The sequence below is a fragment of the Girardinichthys multiradiatus genome, chromosome Y, assembly GCF_021462225.1.
Source record: "Girardinichthys multiradiatus isolate DD_20200921_A chromosome Y, DD_fGirMul_XY1, whole genome shotgun sequence".
In the NCBI taxonomy this organism is placed as follows: domain Eukaryota; kingdom Metazoa; phylum Chordata; class Actinopteri; order Cyprinodontiformes; family Goodeidae; genus Girardinichthys; species Girardinichthys multiradiatus.
In genome coordinates this window covers 16569151-16594186 of record NC_061818.1, presented here as the reverse complement: position 1 = coordinate 16594186, position 25036 = coordinate 16569151, and the positions used below count along the sequence as shown (strand labels likewise).

At 38.6% G+C, this 25036-nt stretch overlaps 1 protein-coding gene across 2 annotated transcripts; it reads right to left on the bottom strand.

The window, feature by feature from the left end:
* Positions 1-10838: 10838 nt before the first annotated feature.
* LOC124865064 lies at positions 10839-24836 on the bottom strand. 2 transcript variants are annotated; one of them, XM_047360071.1, is made up of 8 exons: positions 24043-24836; positions 18770-18866; positions 16805-16861; positions 16165-16358; positions 15226-15414; positions 12313-13114; positions 11986-12148; positions 10839-11175 (listed from the first exon to the last, which is right to left on the bottom strand). In XM_047360071.1, the coding sequence occupies exons 1-7, from the start codon at positions 24109-24111 to the stop codon at positions 12003-12005; spliced, it is 1554 nt and encodes a 517-aa protein (XP_047216027.1). In that variant the 5' UTR covers positions 24112-24836; the 3' UTR covers positions 10839-11175; positions 11986-12002. The 2 variants fall into 2 exon arrangements, with proteins under 2 accessions (XP_047216027.1, XP_047216028.1); XM_047360072.1 differs by lacking the exon at positions 24043-24836 and having other exon boundaries at positions 18774-18858.
* Between the last annotated feature and the right edge of the window lie 200 nt (positions 24837-25036).

Below are 25036 nucleotides of genomic sequence, written 5' to 3'. Positions count from 1 at the left end.
AAAATCTGGTGTGCATGCATTTCCTACATGCACGTTGCTAAGTGTAGGTAAAACTAAAAATGGGTTCACTATAAATACTATATTCATTTTGAAACACACCTTCACTACATTAACACGTGGTGGTGGCAGCATCATGCTGTGTGAATGTTTTTATCATACTAGGAGCAGGGAAGCTGGAGGTAAAGGGAAGATGGAGAGAGCTGAGAGGCTGCAAAGAACTTGAAAGCGAGATTGAGGTTCACCTTCCAGCTGAAGAATGACCCTAAACTTACAGCACCGAATGGTATAGATCAAAACACATTTATGTGCATTGAAGACAAATGCCTACATGCATACAACACCACATATTATTTTCTTTCCACTTCTCAATTGTGCACTGTAAGTTTTGGTCTGCCACATACATTTTCAATGAAATACATTCTATTTTGTAGTTTTAGCATGAAGAAATGTGGAAAAGATCAAAGGGAATCATTGCTTTTGTAAAGCACTGTTTGAAATTATTACACAAGGAATACATAATTTATATCATTGGTTGTAAGGCTTGATGTTTAATAGTCTTGTGTTCATAAAAAGAGCAAAATGCTGGAATTCCAGGCATCTTTATGTGAACTTCCTGTGTTCGAGCCCATTCAAAGGTAGAACTTCCTGTCTGTTGGGACTGAGGGACACTTTGAAACAGGCTATCCTGAGTCATCATGCCCACAATGATGGTTAATATATTTTACCTATACTGTAGCAGTGGAATGTGAAGGGGAGATAACTGGATATTTTCCTAGCAATTCAGGCTTTTCCAAATTCTCTGAACAAATATGATTCCTTTATCTTAAACTCACTTCAAAGGGCTATTGTTTCTAACAATAGTTTAGGGATGAATCAATTTTTTCTTAGCTACTAGTAAACTTAGTGTGTTAAAACACAAAGGCTAGATCTATGGACCAACATTCATTCTCTGGTGAAGAATCTCTGCTTAATGAGAAGGTAATTGTGTGGTTGTGTGTGTACAGCATGTCTCATCCGATGGTCAAACAAAAAAGAAAACAGGGGAAAAACTGCTGGAGGTGTAGGGAGCGTGTTGAGCAAAACAGATTCTTGTGTAACCTCCTGTTTCCTCACAGCTGAACGTCAGGGGACCCAGCCATAATCAGGGTCATGGAAAAGAAAAATTCTTTCAGGTAGACTGGACCATCATTGATATTATGATTGCATTTAAGTTTCCAAGTTTTTCTGATCAGGCAAATTACAGTGGCAGTGGTGTATTTAAATGACACACTTATGGCATCCATTGTATCTGCAGTGTGTTTATTTTCTAATCTTTTGTGTTTCTTCTTTCATTGTAACACCATGCCGTTTAGGTACTGCTTGGCTGCACATTTACTGCGGCACACCACATGTTTCAATGCCCTTTTTTCAGACAAACAAGCTACCACTTAGACATTTTGTTTTTTTCATTGAATTTGTGTAGATTTAAAGAATCATGACTACATTTATTTGCCATGTGTTTATCAATACATATATCAGCTAAATAGGATTTTGCCATCATGATCATGTTAGGCTCATGCCTGAACAAACATCAATACAGAAAGTAAAAGGTGTACTGGAAATTTTAACCTTGTAATTCATCATATGTTGCTTCTCTATATGCTAACAGTAAAATAAGTAATTGCCCCAAACAGCCATAGTTATCCTAAGTGCACAATTGGAAGAAAGAAAGAAATTGGCATTTCCTTTCTTGTTCTTGACGAAATTATACCTTTTGTCTGAATCGCTTTACCAATAAATTTGTGAGACACTAATAGGGCACTCCAGAGCCACCTGAGACATATTTGACTCACTGGGTCTTCATCCTATCTCATGGCTTGGTTGGGATGTTGTGGTGGCGTACCTCAGGGATTAGTTCTTGTTTCCTCTTTTTTTCTATTTGGTTTTTTTCCTCTTTGCCGGCTTTTTCAGAATGATGATATAAGCCAGTTAGCATATGGAAGCACCCCTGTTACAAATTTAAAACACTTAGACTGATCAAACCTGAACTGGATTATTCTATTTGTTTCTTTATTTGTAAAAGGTTTATTTCATTTGTGCAAAAAGGGAGCATTTCAATGCAATTTGTCTGGCATTAGATTCACCGTAGAATTAGACACGCACAAAAACAGTGATGTATAGATTGTTCAAACCAAGAGTGGATAATTTTGGACTGCTTACTGAGTCTTAAAAAAACAGTTTGTGAAACTCTAACACCCAGAAAATGGAGAATCTTAGTTTTGACAAAAATAATGCTAAAATCTTGTCTCGCCTTATTCTTGTAAACTATCATTTCATCTCATGAGCTGGACGCATCAGTATACCCATAAGTCTCAGTAAAGTAAGAAGCCTTTTAAGTAAGAGCTGAAAGACCAGTTACCTTCTATAAAGCGTCCCAGGGAAAGCATGACCTGGGTAGAAACTAAATAGACATTTGCATGAGCCTACATTTTTCTAACCATACCTTTACACCCAGGAGCTGTTCTGTTCCTATTCAAAATCTGTTACAGGAGTAACAAACAAGCCTTTATGATGTTATACAACCTTATTAAAAGTAATCCATGAAAATGATAACATTTGTATAATTATCAATGTATTATTCCATTGGCTGTTTGCTGTCTAGGTAACAGTGTTGCTGAGACCAAACAAGGCATATGTTCTTTTAAGGTCTGTCATCCATGAACCGTCCCGTGTCTTTTGTCACGGTCTCTGCTTCCTCAGAGGCACTCTCACACCACTGCAGTGGCTGATCCCTGTTTGTGTTTGAATAAGGCTGTGTGTTGGTCGCAGTCAACAAGCCCCCGTGCACGTCTCCACACTGTTTTTGTTTGAAGTCAGCAGTTGGCGGGGAGCCGGATCGACACCCATGGAAAAACAGGCATCCCACCTCAATGCAAAATTTAGAGATAGTCTGGTGTTTAGAAGTATTATGAATGTGTGAATTTGACAGTAGGGCAGCTGCTTGAGTACCTGCGTGGTGTAAAAAGCAGTAATGAAAAAAAAAAGACAGGAAGAACAACTACATATTATGACAGACACAACAATATAAGAAAAATATTTGAATACACAGCACACACCAGTTTGTAGTCTTTATTTTAGCCTATGCATTTTGCATTTGAGCAGTGGGAATTATGGGTTTTCAAGTCATACCTCGTATGATTTCACTTAGACAGAAGACGTATGACTTCTTGGCACAATGGCTCACATGCAAAGCTCACTGCTGACTGGGAAGCTTTTCTAGCCAAAAAAGTCAAGTAGGTAATTGTGAAAAACAAACTACAATGAGAGTGTTTGCCAAAGTTCACCAACAGTTTTTCAATCTCAACTTTTCTTTTCTTGTTTTTTTCACACTAGGCACATAATCCTTGAACCCACTTGCAACTAAACACTCAGTTCAAGTAGGGGGGAATTCAATTTGAGTGCATTATTCAATGTGGTGCTTCTGGATGCAATAAGTGTTTGCAAATAAATATGCTGTTTGCATATTGAATTGCAAGTGACTGCATTAACTACAAGTTTAAGGTGCTTATGTCATTAGCTCTAACAAACAGAAAACCTAAAAATCTTTATCACTATAACAAAATTGTCCTTTCCATTGTTTTTCAAAGCAAAAACATGCTTTTCTAAAACAAAGGATCTATTGAATCATAACCACTAAGTATGGAAGTCACCACCATTAAACAATCATATTTAATTAATTACATTATGCGTTCTCCATGAGGGTCGTTTGTCAGAGTAAAAATACCTTTTGACAATAACCTTTAAGCAGGTATTAAACATATCTTTAGCTAAGCACATATTTCTGGAGTAATTAGAAAATCATCATAATGAACAGAAGTAAGGGCTTAAAAACATCAGTCTTAGTGTAAATAATCTATATAATTAAATTCGCTTAGTCAATTAAGTTACTAAAACAACTTTTCAATAATTTACTGAATGGGTCTATGGATGACGTAGCATCTCTAGCTGCACTGTCTGGATATTTCCCTTGGTAATCACAGAATTGACTGTTTTCTTAGCATAAAATACCTTTTCTATGGGAACATGCTGAATTTTTATGTGGCTGCTTATTGGCAGCACAGCAAATGGATATAGAAAGGACATTTGCTCCAAATAACATCTATGTAGAAAACCAGTGGAATGAAACCTCTGAAGTGGTTGGATTTCTTCTTACCCACAAAAACAGTTTCTCTTTTGGAACATTTTTGGCTGTTGATTTATAAACAAATGTACTTCTCTCCCGTTTTAGTTTTTTTTTTTTACATATTTCTTGGTCAGTCAGTCATTTTCTACCGCTTCTTCCATAGTGGGTCGCGGCGAAGCTGGTGCCTATCTCCAGCAGTCTATGGGCGAGAGGCAGGGTACACCCTGGACAGATCGCCAGTCCATCGCAGGACAAAACACAAACAACCATACACACACTCATTCATACACCTAAGGGCAATTTAGAGTGACCAATTAACCTACCAGGCATGTCTTTGGACTGTGGGAGGAAGCCGGAGTACCCGGTGAGAACCCACGCATGCACGGGGAGAACATGCAAACTCCATGCAGAAAGACCCAGGACCTTCTTGCTGCAAGGCAACAGTGCTACCAACTGCGCCACCGTGCAGCCCCATATTTCTTGGTTTTAGACATAAAAATGAACCTAACCCTCTTGAGCTACCTGTCTGAAAACAATGGAAAATTAAAGTTGTAAGAATGATGAAATATGTCACAAGTTACATAAGGAAACTAAAGTTACTGATGCAGATTTAACTTAACTTTATTTGCAGGTAAAGTTTCGGATCACGTTTGGTTATGTGGGTAAGATTGGATTGAAAGGTGCAAAATTCTACATGACTATCTGCTTCCCCAGAACAATGAGATCTGGTCAATCCAAAAACAAGAGACATACACTATATTGTCAAACGTATTGGGTCACGGCACCAAATCAGTGAATTCTAGTGTTCCAATCACTTCTGGGGCTACAGGTGTATAACGTTCAGTGTGGGAAAACATGACAGACCTGAGTCCTGACCTCAACCTTCTTGAACACCTTTGGGATGAATTAGAGCAGACGATGCAAATCTGGTTTTGTCATCTAACTATTAATACACTCCTAAACCTTTTTGGGAGATGTTTGCAGAAGAGTTAAAGTTTCTATAGCAGGAAACAGTGGGTCCATCAACAAACTGGACCTTAGAGATTAAGAATAGGATTTCATCAAAGTTTATGTACATGTAAAAGTATACTAAAAAAAACTTTTGGCAATATAGTGCATACAGGTCCTTCTCAAAATATTAGCATATTGTGATAAAGTTCATTATTTTCCATAATGTAATGATGAAAATTTAACATTCATATATTTTAGATTCATTGCACACTAACTGAAATATTTCAGGTCTTTTATTGTCTTAATACGGATGATTTTGGCATACAGCTCATGAAAACCCAAAATTCCTATCTCACAAAATTAGCATATTTCATCTGACCAATAAAAGAAAAGCGTTTTTAATACAAAAAACGTCAACCTTCAAATAATCATGTACAGTTATGCACTCAATACTTGGTCGGGAATCCTTTTGCAGAAATGACTGCTTCAATGCGGCGTGGCATGGAGGCAATCAGCCTGTGGCACTGCTGAGGTCTTATGGAGGCCCAGGATGCTTCGATAGCGGCCTTTAGCTCATCCAGAGTGTTGGGTCTTGAGTCTCTCAACGTTCTCTTCACAATATCCCACAGATTCTCTATGGGGTTCAGGTCAGGAGAGTTGGCAGGCCAATTGAGCACAGTGATACCATGGTCAGTAAACCATTTACCAGTGGTTTTGGCACTGTGAGCAGGTGCCAGGTCATGCTGAAAAATGAAATCTTCATCTCCATAAAGCTTTTCAGCAGATGGAAGCATGAAGTGCTCCAAAATCTCCTGATAGCTAGCTGCATTGACCCTGCCCTTGATAAAACACAGTGGACCAACACCATCAGCTGACACGGCACCCCGGACCATCACTGACTGTGAGTACTTGACACTGGACTTCTGGCATTTTGGCATTTCCTTCTCCCCAGTCTTCCTCCAGACTCTGGCACCTTGATTTCCGAATGACATGCAGAATTTGCTTTCATCCGAAAAAAGTACTTTGGACCACTGAGCAACAGTCCAGTGCTGCTTCTCTGTAGCCCAGGTCAGGTGCTTCTGCTGCTGTTTCTGGTTCAAAAGTGGCTTGACCTGGGGAATGCGGCACCTGTAGCCCATTTCCTGCATACGCCTGTGCACGGTGGCTCTGAATGTTTCTACTCCAGACTCAGTCCACTGCTTCCGCAGGTCCCCCAAGGTCTGGAATCGGCCCTTCTCCACAATCTTCCTCAGGGTCCGGTCACCTCTTCTCGTTGTGCAGCGTTTTCTGCCACACTTTTTCCTTCCCATAGACTTCCCACTGAGGTGCCTTGATACAGCACTCTGGGAACAGCCTATTCGTTCAGAAATTTCTTTCTGTGTCTTACCCTCTTGCTTGAGGGTGTCAATAGTGGCCTTCTGGACAGCAGTCAGGTCGGCAGTCTTACCCATGATTGGGGTTTTGAGTGATGAACCAGGCTGGGAGTTTTAAAGGCCTCAGGAATCTTTTGCAGGTGTTTAGAGTTAACTCGTTGATTCAGATGATTAGGTTCATAGCTCGTTTAGAGACCCTTTTAATGATATGCTAATTTTGTGAGATAGGAATTTTGGGTTTTCATGAGCTGTATGCCAAAATCATCCGTATTAAGACAATAAAAGACCTGAAATATTTCAGTTAGTGTACAATGAATCTAAAATATATGAATGTTAAATTTTCATCATGACATTATGAAAAATAATAAACTTTATCACAATATGCTAATATTTTTAGAAGGACCTGTATGTTTAACTGAACAAGCTGTGATCACATCCACACATGTATTCTGCTGTAGAAGGTGACGGGATGAGGAGCTTCGTCATCCGGTGGGAACGACATAGAGCAGCTGCTCACTCAGAACGAAAGGAGGCATTTGAGATGATTCAGCATCTAATTTGGATGCCTCCTAAGATTTTCAAATTTTGATGGTATGTGTAAACTCACTGGAGGTACTATAAATCCCTCCTAGCCTCAGACAGCCTTGGAATCCCTCAGAATGAGTTGGTGAGTGTCGCCTGGGAAAGGGGTGTCTGGGTTTTACAGGACTTGTTGCCCAATTTCCCAAAGACAATGGGTGGATGGATTGATGGATGACATTTTTTAAATAATCCAGTTGCATGTTTTTTTATGGTTAAAATGATATAACATTATTCTTTGGTGTGGTGTGGGATAATTATCAGTAAGGTTAACAGGGGAGTCAAGCCAAATGCTCCTCAGAGCAGGATTATTCCAGAGTAGTTTTCTTACCATCTAGGATAACTTTGCCTTAAAAAAAAAGAGATCTAAGGGAATGCTATTAAGCATTTTTACACATTGTCATTTTTGCTATTTTTCAACCAATTAATATCAGTGTTGCTAGGCCAAATGTGTGCAGTGAGACTGCTCAAATTATTGGCAAAAACTGGCTGTGAGTTACATTCCCTTTGTTCTAATCCTGTCACCAAAAAACAACCTCGCAGGCAGTTGTTTAGAAAAGTTTAAATATTGTGCCTCATTCTGGAAAGTTCTGTGTGATCCAGTAAAAGAGAGAAAAAATCTTTTTGGTGAATTTAGTTATATTGTGGTACAATATTTAAGCATTCAATAGCAAGCAGTTAGCATAAAGATGTGAAGATTTTTTTAGTTGAGAAAACAGAGATAAAGCTGAAAACAACTTCATTTAATCATGACAGTTGTAAAAATACTTAAGAGACCAAATCAGGATTTCAAAATTGAGGCTCCGTTAGAAGATTATAGGCAGTTTATCCTGCAATAGATAACTGTTCTTGGTGATTAGTCCCTGAGGCTGTAGATGATGGATAGTTTGAAAGTTGCTAAAATCTAAATTGTCTGCCATCTTAAAATAGGTCCTATCTGATCAGTTTATGCAAATGATATTCTAGGAATGTTTAAGCTCTCAAAACATTATTGTTAATAAACCAGACACTGATGCTTGTGTACACTGGAAATTAAGGTAGCAGATTGTTCGCCAACAGCAAGTATTGAGAATGAAACATTTAGAGCATTTCCAGTCAGAGTAACTTCTTCATTGAAAAGTAGGGCAGAGTGAAAGTCAATCAATTACATTCACTTAGATGGCTAAAATACTTTTGTTTTTCCTACTTCTGACTGGAAATGCTCTAAATGTTCAATTCTCACTACTGTGCTGCCTTCGATCTAATTTAATCATTGACTGATATGTAAATAACCACAAAACGCCAACAGGTTGATAGTTTAAAGTCTCATAAAATAATGTAAGCATAAATTACATAATAGTGATGAGAGTTGTTTTTTTTAAAGCAGTAGAAGTCTGCTTTGGTGTTGGCCCTCTAGGCATTACCTTTCACCTTCTGGGACTAGTCTAAAATACTACTCTTATACTAAATGACGATTCCAAGAGTGTCATTTACTGCAGGTAGGATATTTAAAGCTAAAAACATTTTAAAAACCTCACTTCAAAAATCCTGAACTATCCCTTGAAAACATTGCTCTCTAAAAATTGCCTTCAGTGTTTTGAGTTTCTGTTGTTTTAGATGGTCCCTCTTTTTTGACAGTTCTCCTGTTAGATGCCTGCTCTGATTAGTTATCGTAACTCCCTCAAACTGAGATTATTCAAATAGCTATTTGATACAAGCTAAGATATCAACTGCTCATGTGTACTCCAGGGGACCACAGTATGCAAAAAGTAAAATAAAACAAACTTCATCGTAATTGAGCTGGTAGGATCATTAGGTTGACTAATGCTTGCATGTTAAATTAAGATTATCCCACTTCAATGGAATTACAAATGGTGAAAGGAGAATGAAAAAACAAATACAATTTCAAGCTCTTTAAATTCTTATGCTCATATGAAAATAGGCAAACATTCTCTTTTCACAATTTCATATATTAAAACAGACAGAAATAAGTAACAGTTGTAAATTGGCATAAAGAACACATAAGACACGCTTGTCAATAATTTAAGATGTTTGTCTCATAGTGGATTATTGGACACATCACTGTTTATACAAGTCATTAAAAATAAGAAATATTCACAAAAATAACATCAATCTTTTTTTTATTATTTCAAAAGTAAAAATGTGCGGCCATTCAGGATTCTTGTCGAAGAAATTTAAACCTATATGTTGCAATCTAACAGAACAACTGGGGTTCTTATTGGCAGCAGATGAATTCTACGAGGTTCAATTCAACAAGAAAGGATGAAAAAACATTAAAAAGGGCCAGAGAAATACCTTTGAGATAAATAACAGAGGTGTAGGTGTGGGCACAAGACCGCAAATGCTCACAACACCACAATAGACATAGAAAACAACCATTAACACAGTTTCTGGAAAAAGCACTGCATTTGACTGTGAGGTCATGGAGAGTTTGGACACTTTGTACACATATTTCTTCAGATGTTATTCCTGTTTAAACCACCCAGCTACAAAGATTAATCAAATCTTTTAGAAATGCTCAGCCTCAGCACATCTTCCAGGCAGTATTTCTATAGACCAATAATCCACAGCAACAGTAAAGACAAATAAATAAGAAACATAGCACACAGGAAGCTTACAGGTGTATTTTTGCCATTGATCCTGCAACACAAATTATATTTGAACACAGTTGTACGAAAGTATTCATACACCGAAACGTTTTTACTTTTTGTCACATTACAACCACAAGCTTTGATGAATTTCTGTGTGATTTTATGTGACAGGCCAATGCAAAGCAGTACACAGTTGTGAAGTGGAAGGAAAGAAGTACATGCTTTTGATTTATTTTTACAAATAAATTAATTTCCCTTCACTTTAAATTAAATCCAGTAGAATCAACTTCCTCCAGAAATCACCTTGTTAGTAAATATGGTCCACCTGTGTAATTTGATCTCAGTGTAATTACATCTGTTCAGTGAAGGCCTCAGATGTTTCTTGGAAAGCATTAGTCAACAAACAACATTATGAAGACCAAGGAGTACAGCAGACAGGTCAGGGAGAAAGTTGTGGAGAAGTTTAAAGCAGGGTTAGATTATATAACGATTACCAAAGCTTTAGGTATCTCATAAAGGTCTGCTCAATACGTCGTCTGAAATGAAAGGTGTGTGGCATAAATGCAAACCTACCAAGACATGGCAATCTATAGTAGCAGCAAAAGGTGGTTCTAAAAGGATTGAATTTATATGCATGTTACACTTTTTTTTTTTTTTTTTTGGAAAATAATTTAAATCATACTTCACTTTCTGTCCACTTCAAAATGATGCACTACTTTGTGTTTGTCTATCACAAAATTCAAATAAATTACACTGAAGTTTGTGATTGTAATATTACAACAACAAAAAAACTTGCAGAAGTAGAAATACTTTTGCAAGGCATCTAAACTGCTGTTTTTGCTTGCTAAGCATATCTTTGCTATTCCAGTGTTTGCAATGAGTTACATTTTATGAAATATGGTTAAAAAGAAACCATCATTGTTTCTTTGACCTGATGATCATTATTAAACTGAAAATTCAGGGTTGATGATTGTCTCAAACATTATGTAATTTGCCATTTTTAGCGTAACAGTTAAATCCAATTTTGTTACGTTTTCACCAAAAGTAGTCTGTATTTTAATTTGCTAGTGGTATTACATCTACCAAAAACTCCCATACAGTCTTGGCTGTTGACATTTAAGTGCAGTGTCACTCTTTAATGATATCTAAGCATGGATCCACAGACATTGCACTATTTTCCACATGCTTCTTCAGTCCCACACAGTCACTGAGCTTGTGCACCTTGTGCACACTTTGTCTGTCTTTGGGTGCCATTTGGTACTTCACAATATCAAATTTTCAGAGTAGGAAGCATGTTCCAGAGAAGGTCCATCCTTTGTTCATATTCCCTTTTTCCCTCTTAATCTGTGTTGTAGTCCATCCAGAGACAGTTACAGGTTCAGCAGACAGTCATTAGTAGTGTTACCAAGGAGATCTCACTGGACAACCAGGTTACTGACAAATAAATACTTAAACCAAAGGAGTCATCTGGCTTTATCGTTGGATATTTCCCACCTTGCAACATATTCTCCATGTGTCCCTGGAGGTAAAATACATGATGATAGGTTGAACACTTGCAATTCTTCCTACAGTTTTACATAATTTTCTGTTTACAAGGTTATTATATGGATTGGGGTTAAACTAAGACATGGGCTGATTAAAACAATATAACTCTGCATTATCACAGTATTTAAGTCAAAATGTAAAACAAAAACTACAACTTTATCAATTTACTTTAATTGAAAACTGAATAGCAACAATCATCCCTACTGCTGGCAAAATAACATAGCTTATGGTAGTTGTATTATAATAAATTTTTTTACTTTGATACACAGACTGAAACAAACACATAAAATAACCTCTAAATATAGTAAAGTTGAGGTGATTATTGCACAGAATATTATAGCATTTTGTTGTTCTGCCCTTTATAACAAAAGACTAGGAGTCTAATAGGCTGATATTGACTAGGTATATACTCAGGCTATTTGCTCAACCAATCAAAGCTTATCAATTGTAGTTTTAAAACAACATTACACTAATAGAAGAACTGAGTGGCACCACTTAGGTTTCTACACAATGTCAGTCAGGACATACTGTATTTCCAATAGCTGGATATGCCTGTCTTGTTAACCTTTCCTTCAGCCAACTGAGCAGCAGTGTGCACAGGGGCAGGACTAGTCTAGGCTCCATACTGTCGGAGACAATCGTTTCTCTGGCATATCATTAAAAGGACTTTAAATAGTATGAAGGAACATTTCTGTAAAACCTTTGAAATCTTGATACCAGTTACTGGCCTATGCCTATTTAGGATATGTATCTATCTTTATTTTGCACTTATCTGTGAGCTCACCTGGTTTAATTCCAGTCCTACATGAGCATTGCTCTCATTGCTGCCTTGCTGATCCGTATGCGATTCTTCCTCATTCTTCGTTTTGGAGGGTTTGGACGAACTGGGCGTCTGGGTTCTGTTGAAGCCGATGCTTTCTGTGTAGTAGCTGTGGTTGTTGTTGTCTCTGTGAGAGTGGAAGTAAAGAGAAAATGCAAAAACCCTTCTGATTACTTTTACTCTTCTGGTCATTTAAATATTAGTTATTACTAGTAGGTTAAACTAGCATTTAGTTTAACTTTGTGTTTTAGTCACTGAACAGTTTACTTCACACCTCTTTTGTTGTTTTACCTGTTTTTGATGTTGTATGCAGATGATGATGTTTCCTATGTTGGAGATGTTGACTGTGTGTCTCCTTTTCTTTCAGCCTTTCCTCCTCCTCCTGCTTCATTTTCTGCTGTCGCAGTAATTCCTTCTCTTCATCCAACCTTTTGTGGAGAAGGAGAAGCTCTTTTCTCTCAGCCTCTAATTTTTCCTCCTCGGTTTGTAACATCCTTTCCACATCCGGAGTCTCATTTTCTCTCCTTCCTGCCAGTTGTCGAGGCTCTGGATTTGGTTCTTTGGTCGGTCGGAACATGCTTTTTACTTCAATGAGGGTTTCCTCACTAGGATTGAACATGGCTTGAGGCTTCTCAGCAACACCATTATGGCTTCTAAAAGGTTTGGATTTGTCATCTTGCCCTAGAGGGTTATGCGTTTGTGTGTCTTTGTGTCCTGTTTTAGTATTGCCTTCAGTGCTGTTTAACCCGTCTTCTCCCAACCTTGTCTTTGCTTCCACACCCACATCACCCATAGAGGGTCCTGATTTGTCTTTAGAAACCTCAACATTCCTGCTCCCCACATTCTCCTGTGCCTCCATTTGATCTTCCGTCCCAAGAACCCTGGTAAAGTTATGAGCCCAGTGCGGAGGAAAGAAAACAGTCTCCTCAGACAGAGACACGTCTTCTCCAGCAACACTGTACCCATCTCCAGGATGATGAATGGTGTCTCCTCTGGGGTCCCATTGCTGTTCCAGGAAATCCTCCAGATCAGCCCTCTGATTTTGTTTCAGCTCATCCAACTGATGGAGTTTATTCTTGGAGTGCACCTTCACCTTGACAGCAAAATAAAATATTTAATATGCTGTTTCCTCAAGTTCAAACCATAGAAGCATTTTGCATATAAGTCATAAAATATGTAGATGGTAAATAGTAAATATTCTATTTTCTTTGCACTTATCCAGCATTTGTCTATCTTACAAGATACCCATACACCAACAAGTCATGGCCTCAATGAGCTCGCTAACATTTTGACACATTGACACAGTGTCTGGTTAGGAAACCTGCACGCTCCCATTTACATGACACTTTGAGACTTGTCGTCAGAGATGTAGAGAAATCAGCTGGTGATCAGGACTGGCTGTTTCTGCACTTGACCAGATCTCAACAGGGGTTGTCATGGTCAGAAATTAAAAATAAAATCTTTTCTTCTGATCAATAAATGCACCATACGTGAGCGCTACCTGACAATAACAGTCTACATTAATGAAACTGTTACTAAGTGAAGTAAACTCAGTTTGCTATTTTCAGTATCAGGCATCAGAAGAAGCATAAAACCTGTCTATGTTTTCTACGGAGGAATGTCGACTGTTCAGGCAATTAGATGTCAGCAGATGACAGGAAGCTGAATGTATTACAGCAGTTTTTTAATTTCATCCTTTCAAGTATTACTAGCTATTTTGAATACTGCTGGATTAGGAAATGGTTGCAGCCTTTCAAAGTTATAGAGTTAATGTAAGGATCTACTAACTCTACAGGCATTACACATTGAAAATGTGAGTTATTATACTAGCCATACTAATTTTGCTAAATGATAATATAATAGCTAAACACAATTCTCAATATCAAGTCTGTAATCATTTTGTCTTTGTTTTCATATAAGAGAAAAATCATTTTAAGCTGCAGAGCTGTGTAATACTGACTGCTCTCTCCCACACAGTGAGACACTTCCTCAGCTTCTAACATAAAAAACACATTTAACAATCTAACACATCTAACTGCAATTTAGTTTTATTCTTTCTTCATTGTTAACTTGGACACTACCTGTATTTTATGTAGATGTTGTAGAAAGAAATTACTATTTTGTGATAAAGTGCCTGTTACATTTTCAGATGCAAAACAATAACAGATATGCAAATAAAAGCACCAAGCTTGAATCTGTCTTGTAAATGAGATATGCTCTAATTGTTTTCAGTTAGGTTTTATTTACAATGTTTGTGTCATAACCTAGATGATTTTAATGGTTTTGGAGAGTTTTGATGAGAAAGACAGACAGCTATGTTTTATTGTTAAAATTTGCTATAAATAATTTTAGATAGATACATTTTCAGTTTATCCAGAAAGTGAAAAACTATTTTGTTGTTATTTAGAGTTCTTCAAGACAAACCAGAATTGGCTAAAATCAATATGCGCAGGTTAGAGCTTTACAAAATCGATGATTGGAAATCGGCCAGAAAATCTCTGATCATTCTATTTGCCTGCCACTCAAACATTTTGCAGACGGATCCCACCGAGCACATAGTAACAGCAGTCTCCAACAGTAGCAACTTGCTCTACCAACAACAGTGTTGCGGATTCTACAAAATCTGTTAAGGAATGGCCACAGGAATGCAACAAAAGGCCTTTTTTACATTACAGTACCACAATATGGCCTCTAAGACTAGTCCTTCTTTAAGCTACCTTTGTTAATGTGTTCTTACAAAATAAAGCTGGCAATGCAGAACCAATAAGTGACGGTAACACTGTTGAGTATAATGGACCATTGCCCACATCAACCCCCACTACACGGCTACTCACCAACGCATCTTTGCATCAACCATTTTAGCCGGCTCAAGGGCATAAAAGTCAAATTCCACCCACTATGCTGCCTCTGTCTTCTCATAAATCACACAGAGACAGGAGGAGGAGTAAACTCAGTGGATAAGAATTTGATTAGGTTTGATAGTATCTGTTGGAATCAAGCCCAATCTACTAAGACCACCCACCACATGGTAAAGTAGCTAAATTGATCTCATGCCAAGACCAGATGTTTGTCAGTGCCCTGAAGTGTTAAGAAATGGTTTAGCAATACAGTATAACATATGGCTTATTATGTATAATGTACAGCAAGTATTAAGATTAAAGCCTTTATCCAGCAAACAGATAACTCGCAGAGTAAAAGCTGTACCTGTCCTTGCACAGATCCTGGGCTGTGTGTCTGATTTTGATGCAGGTGACTGTGCAGTCTGTGAGAGGATTTCTTCTTGAGTACAGCAGCACGCTGAGCAGACTGACATCTGCACTCCACATGATCCACGACTGACACTATAGCTTTACCATAAGTGGGTCTTTTGTTGATGTACTCAATCTTCATGACCTGGAGAGGTTGAAAAGTGGATGGGAGTTACTGGGAGGTACTCTGAGTTGAACAAAAGCACATTGTGTGGGGGTATTTAGGAATGGGTATATAAAGATATGCCTGTTTTATGTGCTCAAAAATTAAATGCTGCAAGACAACAAATGGAGGTACATTTTTAATTTGTAAAATAACCTAAGCTACAATTTTGTTGTTTCTCATGGTGAGCTACTAGAAATCCACAGAGAAATCAGACGCTGACCAGCATTGGTCAATTTTATGCTTACCTGGCCTAATCAGTGATAGGCTGGCTAGAAACTAAAAATCCAGTTGTTTTTGCCCATTAGTAATTTTGAATTCATTAATTATAGCTAATACCAAAACTATTACTACTCCAGGGAGATTTAGATTTGACGTGATCTTTTAATTTGTCCAACAAGTTTCTTTTAGCTGGAATTTATAACAAATATTTTTGGAGCGGCCGAGCCAGATTACAGAACCTGCGGAGGGAGTTAAAGATTATGGTGATGGCTAGAGGGCCTTCCAATATCACAAGACAAATCATCAGACAATATGATGAAATGCAAAAAGCTGGTAAGCAATTATAAGAAGGCTTTGATTGCTGCAATGCTACCAAAGATTTCTCTAGGTTTACAAAACCCTTGAAATGTATCAATCAAAATGTTTTGTTACAACACTTTTGAGTCTCCAAGCACATATCTTGATGGTGTAAGTGTGTGTTTGTGTGTGTGTGTGTGTATGCTCATTTACCTGCAAGTATCTGGTGTGCGTGACAACGGGAACGCACTGCAGGCTCTTGGTGTTGCAGCAGCCAGAGCAGCGCTGAACTTCCACACACGGAGGCCACAGCAGAAAGTTGGCATTGCTGCGGTCTAACATGGCTCTGGTGACCTCGACCACTTCTGTGCGAACTTTACACTGAGCCTGCTGGGCGGGCTGAGCGTCTGAAGGAACAAGTGCAACACACTAAAGCTTCAGTGGCAACGTTGATATAAGCCCTGTCTGAAGTTTGATTAATGGACAATACGTTTTGAGAGTTAGAATTTTTCTATTGTTAATTCACAAGGACTTGTATTTAAAAGAACACTCAAAGATCAACAAAGACCTGTTATAGATCACTGTTTGGAAATTGAGACTTCTGCTTTATAAAAACAATGACAAAAGGCTAATGGGAAAAGATTTTCTCCTGTCACTAAAATCATACCCATTAATCACCTTCAAGGCAGACTGACAAAGCACTTCTTAGCCAACATAACTAATGAGAGTCCCTTTAGCAGAAATGATGCACTAAGATGTGGCAACGAACCTCATGGAATGCAAAATAATTGACAATGTGGAGTACAACCGAATTACCACCCCACAATCAAATAAAACGAGAGATTTGGCTTACCGAGGCTCCGTGGTAATCTGTGACCTCCATTGGCTGCAGAGTTACCTTCCTCCTCATCTGAGACAAAAACATAAACATCGTTTATCCCACTAGAGCAAGCCAAATACTTTTTGCTGTGTGGATAGAGACTGGGGTTGGAGTAGTACTATGGTCTTAAGGTGTCACAGTTTATACCTGCAGAAATATAATAGTTTCTACAGTTGAAAGTTCTCCTAATGAGATGGCAGAGGAAGGGCATGAGCTTTGTAGTTCTTCAAGCTGTGTAGAGCATAGAGTTAATGCCGTGCTGGCCCTTCTCCACTCATTGCTGTGCACTGCCAGTAAGCTGGCTATATGAAGGCTACTACACTTATTCCCAGCTGACAAGAAAGAAAAAGATTGCCTCTTTCTGTAATATTTCCAGTAAAGAAAAACATGGCAATGCATATTAAGGAGACACTTTTTAAAATCCACAGTTGTAAGGTTAGGCTGTTAAGCAGCTTATTATTGACTACCTAAGCAGATAGCCCGACTAATTAGCCAGCTGACATCAGTTTACTATAATTTCATTCCTCTACTGTTTTAAAATCCTCCACAACACGTACACGGAAACTGCTGCATTATTTTATGCATTTTTATTTTAAGTCAGTGTTTAAATACTATGAAACTGTGGTTTTTTGTATTCATGGTTATCATGCTGTGAGAATCTCATTCCTAATAGAAACCAATGTAAAGTTGTTTTCTGAATCTGTTTCAATATAATTAGAACAACCGCAAAGCAAGTAAAAAACAAATCTAAGGTGGAGTTTATTGCTTATTAGAAATGTGTTGTTAAATTATTTGCACTTTATGGTGTTTGGTTTATCACTGGGAATGTTTTCTTCTTGCAGTTAGGGTAGAAACAGAGCAACTTGTCAAACATTTGTGTAACGAGATCTTGTGTCACGCAATATTAAAGTCCACTATATTTCTGAATCCATGGTATGAAGGTCAGTGTTTTGGACTTGAAACCTTGTCTGTTATTTTGCTTTGTAGCTATGAATCAGGTGCCTATCTCATACTTTTTAGGGAATCTGGACAGCATTTGATCAAATCTAGTTAAAAATCAAAAATGTTTTTGAGTGCTCACGCCTAACCAGATAAGTCTACACTAAGACTGTGCATTTAATTAAAAATATTGTTCAATTTTAACTTCCAAATTGACCAATAACAAAACATTCACAAATCTTTTTGTGATCACTTTGTTATAAATGCTGCACTGTTGCCCTGCGATGGACTGGCGATCTGTCCAGGGTGTACCCTGCCTCCCACCCATAGACTCCTGGAGATAGGCACCAGCTTCCCTGCGACCCACTGTGGAAGTGGTAGAAAATGACTGACTGACTGATCACAAAAACTACATAATTCTAAAAAAGAAAAGATAATACTATTGTTCTGGCATATACCATTGTGCAAGTTTGGTCTTATTTTGTTCTGTCTCTTGTCTGATGTAGGCTTCTGTCCCTTTCCAAGGCCGAACAATTATGCTTTGGACGGTCATGTTCTGAAAAGTCAGTGCAAGTAAAGAAAGACGACAGGAGGAGCAGCAGCAGCATCACTGTGGATTGACACATGCTGCATATGGCAATATTTTGTACCTGAAAAAGTCAGAAAAGCAACAACAAAATCTGGAAAGATACTTAATATTAGAGAGGTGAAATGACCAGCACCCAGTGGTGACACCAGCAGCATTTAGCAAGCAAAAAAAGGTAGTCATTTGTGTGATAACATTAACATGCAAAGTGCTAGGGATGTGTGAATACTTCTCTTGTAAAACATATTTTTTACATGAAAATAAGAAAAAAAGAGACAAATTTTAAAAAAGGGGCATCCAGAGAATGAATTTAGATGCCAGATTACAAAAGAGTTTTGGGTTAAACTTTCATCACAATATCATTAAAACTGATTCTATGTGTCTGTAAAGTTAAAAAAGCTTTGGGTCTTTACCTACGGAGTCAGTGAGCAGCAGCAGCTGGAGGTCCTCTATGGAAGTGATAGGGCTGTTTCTAACCAGCTCCACCAGGGCTGCAGGCAGAGCGTCCTCCTAAAACACAACGATAATATCAGCCATAATAAAAAAACACTCTGAACTCGCAATGCAAACACGCAAAACAGAGATAATATATGTTGTACATCATTCAGAAGCTCACATGAGCATATTAATCAGTATGAGACGGAATAAAACTGCAGCACTTCTGTAATTTTGGTCGTCTTTAAAAGCATCTGACCAAATATTTCCAAAGTATCTAAATAAAAACCTCAGAACAGATCAACTTTGTGATTCTAGAGATCTGACTGTGGGTTTAACCCCCTCCTTGGTCATTAACAGGCAAGAGACAGCCTGCAAGGGAGGGGGGAATTAACCAAAGTAGACACACAATGGTCACTAAGAGCAGGGTGAATGACTATTGGCGTTGTGTCTTCTCATCTGCTAACATTTAGGGGTCAAAGGAGCAAGCAAGCAGTCAGGAAGTGGGGGAAGGAGTGATATAGAGAGGATGAGAAAAGGGGGTGCATCTGGATAAAAAAGGGTGAATAATAGATGAATAAGAGTGAGGCTGAAATGGATAGGGATTAGACGTGGGTTGAGGCTCTTCCTAATTTTGGTTTAAACTCTGTGAATTGGGTTCACTTGATTTGTTGTCTTATCTGGAGAACAGACGCCAATACAAATATTTTAAACAGGTTATGTTGCAAACAGCAATTAAATGTTTAATGAATGCAGTCCCATAAATGTAACTGGGTAATTTCATTCAGCTTCTGGAGAACATACTGAATCCAAGCAGCTAGCAGGCATCCGTGCATGAACAAGCACTCTAACCCTACGCACACCATTCTACAGAGTCAGATAATACAACAGGGAAATGCCCGCTGTATTACACTCACATCCCTTTCCACTAGCTCCACCGATGCCCCCGAGGACTCATCATGATTATTTCCTCTCTTTGCCAATGGAGCGAGCCAGCCGACTTGGCTAATTGTGTCTGATGGTAATTATAGGGTGTGTGCCTTTGTTCGCAGTGGTGCCTGCTGTCACGGCAATTTCTGTCTAAGCAGGAAATATTAAATAAACACCTCGACTCGGGCAAACAAACAGATGCAGAGTGGTCTGCCAGAAATGGTAAACATGCGATTACATGAATTTGACAGAAAATCTGGATTTTATAAGATATTTTCACATCAAACGTCATACTCCTTGAACTTTCTGTCAGGTTGCAAACACAAACTTATTTTATTGGGATTTTATTTGATAGAGAGAAATTGTTAAATAGAGCGTAACCGTAGCGTAGAATTAGTGGAATTAAAATGACCCATTGTTATGAACATTTTGAAATGTATGAAACATGTGGTTGTATTTGTTCAGACCTCCTGAGTCAACTCTTTGTGAAACAACCTTTCACTGCAGTTACAGCTGTATATTTTTCTAGGTCTGTCTCTACAAGCTTTGCACGTCTATAGACTGAAATGTTCTTCATTGCAAAATTGCCCAGACTTCATCAGATTGGATGGAGAGGGGCTTTGAACGTCAATTTTTCTAGTTTCACCACTAATTCTCAATTGTACTTATGTCTGAACTTTGACTGGACCATTCTTGCACATGAACATGCTTTAATCTAACCCAGAGATGGCCAACCTCTGTCCTCAAGAGCTGGTGTCTCTGCGTGTAATATATGTGCCCTGCTGAGATGATGACTTACTTCTCTGTTTGATCAAGTTCTGCAGAGGCCTACTAAAATCATTTGATTCAGGTGTTTAACCAGGGAACATCTAAAACATGCAGAATATTGGTTCTTAAGGACTGGAGTTGGACACCCTAGCTCTGAGCAATTCAGCTGTAGCTGGGGTTGTATACATAGAGTTGTTGTCTTGCTGGATATTGAACCTCAACCAAAGTCTCAGGTCTTAGCTTCTTCAGGGATAGCATAAACCCATTTCCTGCTTCTCTTTATAAAAATGCCCATCACACTTTTGTGGTTGTAACAGGCCAAAATGTGAAAAAGTTCCAGTGGTTAAATATACTTCCACAAGGTGTATACAATTAACCTGCTTCTAATAAGGGTTGTCTCATGGCAGTCTCGAAATTGGCATGGCTTCCCCCAAAACAAACTATATTCTGCTGCAGATCTAAGAAAACGTAAGTCATCTCGCTCTTGTTATTTTAAACAGTTTAAAAAACATCAATTTTGTCATAAACCAGTCGTTAGCACCTGAGGCAATATCCCATCTCCCTGAAGAGCCTGCAGACACCCTGAGGAGTCCCAGGTACAGGCAGCGGCTGCATCCCGAAGGGGAAGGAGAAGGAGGGAGAACATCTAATCGTACATAATTAGAGGGTCGAATTTGCTGGCGGCAGTGCAGCAGCAGACACAGCACATGTAGGAGGTTTCACATCCAGGCTCAGAGAGCATGCCAGCACGTGCGCAACATAGCAGCGAGTGAACAACTGGGAGTTTAATTAATTCCACAGTCATAGTTTACCTTTCAGCCTGGAAAAGGGGTGCTTTGCGCAAGAATATTTTGGACATTTCACATTTTTTTCACATATAAGGCAAGATGTTCATAGTTTTTTTCTTTTAACAAGTAACAGAACGTACAGCTGTGATGATTTCCCAGCTGCGAATCCTTGATCTTTAAAATTAGACCTGGGGAATTCCTGGTTGTGTACCTCAAAGCTTAAACAACTTTCCCCTATAAAGTACAGTCAAATTTAAAATGTCCTTTCTATGTGGTAACTGCTAACGATAGAAGATGAGAAGACACGTTGATGACAGCAAGCTAAAGCCATCCCTCACAGATCAAATATCTACCTTTATGTGAGGATCTCAAAATCATGGCAGACTACATGGACTACATAAGCTTACAGTCTTGTAGGAATGCCACTCTAACAGCATGATAAAACAGATCCCTTTTATTTTCTGTGTATATAACACCACTTCCCATGACCAACTAGGCTGATTTGTACTTCAACCCAGTTTAGTTTTAAAGGTCAGTGGCACAGACTAATCATTGTTGAGATGACTTGCCTGGTTCAGGCACACAGAAGAAATCAGTGGAAGCAGAACAGCTGATAAAATCCAACCTGATATCAGCTTCAGATTCTTTCAGGAATAAATTTGCTGTTTTTCTTTTTTTGTGGTCAAGTCTCATTTGACCTACATAGGACCCTTGGTGAGGTTTAGATTTCCTGTTTGAACAGAGCTGATGGTCAGACTTCATCCAACTCTAGCGCTGCGTTCTAGTTTTATTGCTGCTTGGTTTTGGAACAAGCTTCATCAGCAGATATGCACTGTAATGAAGCAAAAACTCAAAAGTGTTGACCAGAAGTAAAAACACAAATGTAAGGGAATCGATGGTATTTAGAGCTAGATGTTGCAGCTTGATGGTGCTCTACATCTTGATTAGCACATACACTCTAAAAAATGGTGATTTATTCCTTTAACACAAATTTTAGGTTTATGCTGTTGGGACTTACAAGTTGGGTAGCCTTAACCAAACATATGATCATGTATGTGTTTTATAACCATTTATGTGCATGGATATAAGCATGGATATAAAACTGAGATCCAGTTTGTTGGGTTAGACAAGAGACATAAAGAAGCCTCATTACATGACCTGTATGTTGGGCTAGCAACCTAAATCACCACAACAGATTGAAATAAGAGATTAAAAAGAAATATTTTGCTGCGTGAGTAACATTACTGTCAGTGGGTTGAGTTAATAACTTTAGTTCAAACTAAAGAACTAGTTCAATTAAGATAACATTTTCTCTTGCGGAATAGCTAGTAGAAGCTAGTGCCAGCTTGGTTCAACATTTACACTTTAACTAAAGCATTAGCCATGAAGTCAGTATAGACAGGATATATTTTAAACAGTGTTATATGGTGATATTGCAGGAATTTTGCTATCCAAATGTAATTGTTTTCCTACAAGTCTTGTTAGACATTATGATATTGTCATCTATATTTTCAGATTTCTATTTAACTTTAATGCAGTTTGGTAAGAAAAACTAAAATAAAAACCATTCTTTGTAAGCTGCATGGTGGTGCAGTTGGCACAATGTCATTGTCTGCTTTTTCTTTTTGGCATGTGGTGGGTCCGTTTGCATTGCAGGGTCAGTGGCCACTTGCTCTACAAAATGGGAACAGAGAGATATTCCTCCTGTTGCACAGTTGACTTTATTGAATCAATGGGACGGCAGTTAGCTTTGTTACTTCGAAGCCTGACAAGTGGATTTCTGTGTGGCCATTGCATGTCCTCCCAAACACTGCGTGGTTCTGTTCTGGGTACTGCAGTTTCCCCCGACCTTCCAAAAACATGCATGTGAGTTTAATTGGTCTCTCTTTTTACTCTCAGGCATGTATGTGGATGGTTATTTGTCCTGTGTGATGTTAGGGTGCATTGACCCCCACAACCATGTGAGGTAAAAACACATATAAAAAACTAGATTGATTAAAATCATTCATTTTTCCTTATATATAAATAATTAATATTACTATTCCTAAATATTTCCCTAAGTATTACGAGTAGTATTATTGCTTAGTGATTCAAGTTATGGATTATTCTTTTCAACCCACTCTTGGTAGTCTTAATGCTAGACATCAGTCACCATTTTTTGGGTTATAAACCAGGAAAATCCATTAATGAATTGTGTTAAATCAGGGGATCGGTGTTCCATGTTGGACCGAACTTGGGTACTTTGTAACCCATCAGTTTATTCAGTTTATTAGAGTGTATGAAAGCATCACTTCTAAATTAACGTCGCCCTCTTCCTGGTTACATTAACCACTGGCTCTTCATTTTTCTGGTCCCACAGCCTCTATTGTGGGAAATAATGGGTGTTCTCTGTAACAACTAACCACCTCACAGGGAAACCTTTAGTGTATGCCGAAGCAGGTGCACTAAATCTTGTGTTTCATGGAAAAATACATTTTACATCAAAACATGATCAAACTAAATAGTTAAGGCACAGAAACCTCAAAAATTCTCACCTAGTGATAGGTTGTTGTTACGATCATTGGCAAATTAAACGCCAATAAATATACTTTAATATTAGCCTAAGTTATTTATAAGTGTTTATTTTTCAATACAGCCTTAATAGTCATCTAAATGTCTAACAGAGTGTAAGCTCGAGGTTTTCTGTGATATTTCTAAGGTGGTGCGGCAGGTTTATTAGGTGTCGCAGTAAACTTCGTGATTCCTTTATTTTATTTTTAACTCACCTCGGCCACGCCAAACTCCGCACACGCCGCCAGCAACGCGAGCAGCAGCAGCTGTACCCACGAGCTCATCTTGCTGCCCAGCCTCGAGCCTCTCCAACGGACCGGGCATTTATGGAAGCGCGAGCGAGCCTCTCTCCTCAGCACGGCGCGCGGGCAGGAGGGGGAGGAGGAGGCAGCGGCTCCCCTCGCGGAACTACGCGCGCCTGTGAGCTCTGTCCTGCTGCGTGACCCCCTTAGCAGAGTCCGCGGAGGAAAAAGGTGCTCCAAACTCGTTCAGTCCCACTCAAAACGTAAACCCGTTGCGATAATACAGCTCCAGCTTTTACTTCTTGGCTTTTTTTTCTTTCTAAAACCCAATATGTTTTTCTTAAACTTGTTTATAAAACCACTCAGTGTTCAATTTTCCTTGTGTAGCTTCAGGGGAAAAAAGAGAGCTCAAAATTCAATAAATAAAAAAATAAATGAAAATATTAAGAGACATTCCTATGCAAAAAGGTTCAAACTTCACGAAGAGACACGAACGAATAGGAGCAGAGCTACGAAACGTTTTTTTTTAAGCATTCCGATGTTAACATGAATTTTTAAAATAGTCCAAAACAAACAAAAAAAAAATTTTAAATCGACTTCTCTTTCCATCAGTCTAATGTCCATCCTCCATTAACCGTGAAGCGTCTCAGAAACCAGCTCCACTGCTGAAATGTACTGCGGCAGCTCAGGATGGTGGTTTGCTCTCTTCTTCTTCCAAGGAGTCTTATCAGCGAGCAAAGTGCTGTGTGGCTTATGCCCTGGACCAGCCTGATTACGCTGTGGTGATGCTGGTGCTGTTAGGAAGGGCTGGTTTCCAATAGACTCTATTGCTCGGCTCCTTCCCTCTCCCGCCCCCTGTCTGAAGAATAAGTCATAATCTGCGTGCAACTGAGCGACATCATTGTTGGTGTGCAGCACTAAATTCTCAGTCTTGATTTATGCAGATAATTGTGAGCCAATAACAAGT

What these genes read in the sequence shown, in the direction of transcription:
- LOC124865064 (XM_047360071.1), bottom strand. Translation starts at nt 24,111, where the DNA reads ATGAGCTCGTGGGTACAGCTGCTGCTGCTCGCGTTGCTGGCGGCGTGT. An exon ending in GCTGCTCACTGACTCCGTAG is followed by an intron (nt 16,862 to 18,769) that starts GTAAAGACCCAA and finishes TTTTTGTCTCAG; the next exon opens with ATGAGGAGGAAGGTAACTCT. An exon ending in CGCACACCAGATACTTGCAG is followed by an intron (nt 15,415 to 16,164) that starts GTAAATGAGCAT and finishes CAACCTCTCCAG; the next exon opens with GTCATGAAGATTGAGTACAT.